The sequence below is a fragment of the Montipora foliosa genome, chromosome 11, assembly GCF_036669935.1.
Source record: "Montipora foliosa isolate CH-2021 chromosome 11, ASM3666993v2, whole genome shotgun sequence".
Lineage (NCBI taxonomy): Eukaryota > Metazoa > Cnidaria > Anthozoa > Scleractinia > Acroporidae > Montipora > Montipora foliosa.
In genome coordinates, this window is record NC_090879.1 from 8,938,160 (window position 1) to 8,940,659 (window position 2,500).

Below are 2,500 nucleotides of genomic sequence, written 5' to 3' on the forward strand. Positions count from 1 at the left end.
CGCCCACACATGGGAAGAATAGGAAAGACCTAAGGATTTCTTCCAGTCTCAGGGAATTGTCTCCTCATGTGTCCTAACCTTCATGCTGGCAAGCAAAGTAAGTACAAAAGTGCACCACCGCTGGATTATTTTTAATTTGTTTTCATTTTATAAGTTACGCTCCCGGGGGGGGGGGGGGGTACTCCCTTATAAGGGCTTAATGGGGACGTGTAGCCAGCCGGGGTATGTTTTTCGGGATTTTTGTCTTGAACAGGGTATCGAATCTATCATTTTTTGTCTTAATCAGGGTATCGATTCATCAATTTTTGTCTTAAACTGGGTTAAATGTCTTAAACAGGGTATCAAAAATCGGAATTCAGTCTTAAAATGGGTAGGAAAATCAGCGATATTTGTCTTAAACAGGGTCAGGGTATGAGGGGCTGTGCCACACCTCCCCACCCCCCCCGGAAGGAACAAAATAATTTCTCATGTATAACGTAACCCTTGAGAAAAAACTCACTTCTCAAAAAGGGCATGTACCCTTATACAAGAAATATTTAAAATTTCCAAAACTGAATAGGAAAATAAACGTTAAATAGGTTAAAGTAAAGGGATATTTCCACAAATCCAAGGATAGCATGTCCGTAAAAAAATTAACCGAGAGATTTAGAACCAGATTTACTGTAAACACCAGGCTTAAATTTGCATGGTGTGGTAAAAAAAAAGATCAAACATGCTTGGTTTCAACTCTTTTCTTGCCTGTAGACCTTCAGCTGTTGAGGACGCTCTGGGAAGAGTGAAATAAATTAGGGTAAAATAGAATTGCCATGGATTCATAAAAACAGAGAGAGAGAGAGAGAGAGAGAGAGAGAGAGAGAGAGAGAGAGAGAGAGAGAGAGAGAGAGGGAGAGAGAGAGAGAGAGAGCAAGCCCAAAAGAGGCAAATCCAGGGATAGTATCCCCTTTCCCCCATGAAAAAAAACAATATTTGAAATTTCTGTATTTTACAATTACAAATTAATTTATCTGATGCAACCTTAGAAATACATATCACAGAGACATTTACACAGGAGTGCTCTTACAGTACAACTGGGCCCTCCTTAAGTTCTTTTAACTCTGAGCATGCATACTTGGAACAAATTGCCCAGCAAATATTCATAAGATGTATTCTCAGTACAGTAGTCCTTATGGTCATCAAACTTGTTAGAAGTCCCTTCAGTTGGTAGACACCATCCAAGAGCCAACAGGGAATTAAGAGTCTTGGCTCTGGCTAGAGTATAACTGATATTCGTTGTCTTTAAAAATTTAAATGATTGCCCAATTGCAATGGTAACATTTTCAACCAAAATTATACACTAAAAATATTTTAAGATAACATCATCTGTTAAAACAATCTGTATCACTTCATCTTTAAACAATACATTTCAGTTACTGCATACCACAATAATAATCTGGGGTTACCGGTGATAGAAAATACATACTGAACACTTTGAGTCATATAACATCATGAAACATGTTAGAAATAATTTTGTTCTTACTACTTTCATTGTCATTTATGGCCATCTGGAGCAGTCATAAGCAGCTAGCTGTACTTAATTTGTGAAGTATTTTGCATAATGTGATCCATAATATTTCCTTTCTGATGTCATGTAATAAATATCAAGATTTATTGCTCAACAAATGGATGCAATGAGAACAAATATAAAGAAATATGAAACAAAAGTCACTCATAAAATGCAAACAAAAGTCATCCAAAGCTATTTACATGTTATTAAACTATACACAAATTATTAGTCATTACTTACTAATACAATAATAATAATAATAATAATAATAATAATAATAATAATAATTATTATTATTATTATTATCTAATAATATCAAACTTATAATCTTCATTATCGAAACGAAGGTATGCTCTCAAAATTATATCCTCTTTGTCCTTTAGTAGCTCTGTATATGTAAATAATGTGATAACCTGCAAGATAATAACAAGCAAACGAGTCACCTCAAACCAGTTTCATTGTTTAGAGGACATTTTAGTAAAGTACAGTCCCACCAACCTGTACCTAAAGCTGCAAAGCCCTCCCTCTTAAATAATATTAATTCCACTGGGATGGGAAAACACCCATGGCTGCTGGAGGAGTGAAGTGTTTTCTTATTTTTAATTTTTATTTAATTCATTAAATTATTAATTTACCTCAATTAATTATTATTTTTTGTCTATTGTTTTTCTCTAGCTACCGTTCATTACTCCATATATTTTTAGCACTTTTTACACTTTTGTACATATTTTATCACATTTCGGCGTTCGCCGCATTTTTATCTAGTTTTTACATATTTATGCTAATTCTTAAAACTTTTATTCTCACTTGAAAATGACCTCCGAGGGGTCGAAACGTCGTGACTTTTTATCGTTAGTTTTTATTACAAAATCTATATATCTAAAAGACTTCTGATTAAGATTTCAAATACAATACACATGACTAAAAAGAAAAAAAACAACAATAACAAACACACAC

At 34.0% G+C, this 2,500-nt stretch overlaps 1 protein-coding gene across 3 annotated transcripts in view; it reads right to left on the bottom strand.

Moving 5' to 3' along the window:
* Window positions 1–818: 818 nt before the first annotated feature.
* LOC137977673 (uncharacterized) overlaps window positions 819–2,500 on the bottom strand; it is an 11,260-nt gene continuing 9,578 nt past the window's right edge. For 2 of the 3 annotated variants that reach the window (XM_068824963.1, XM_068824965.1), the window contains exon 7: window positions 819–1,956. In XM_068824963.1, the coding sequence (XP_068681064.1) occupies window positions 1,877–1,956 (80 nt within the window). In that variant the 3' untranslated portion in view covers window positions 819–1,876. The remainder of the gene's footprint in view (window positions 1,957–2,500) is intronic. The other variant, XM_068824964.1, reaches the window with a different exon arrangement.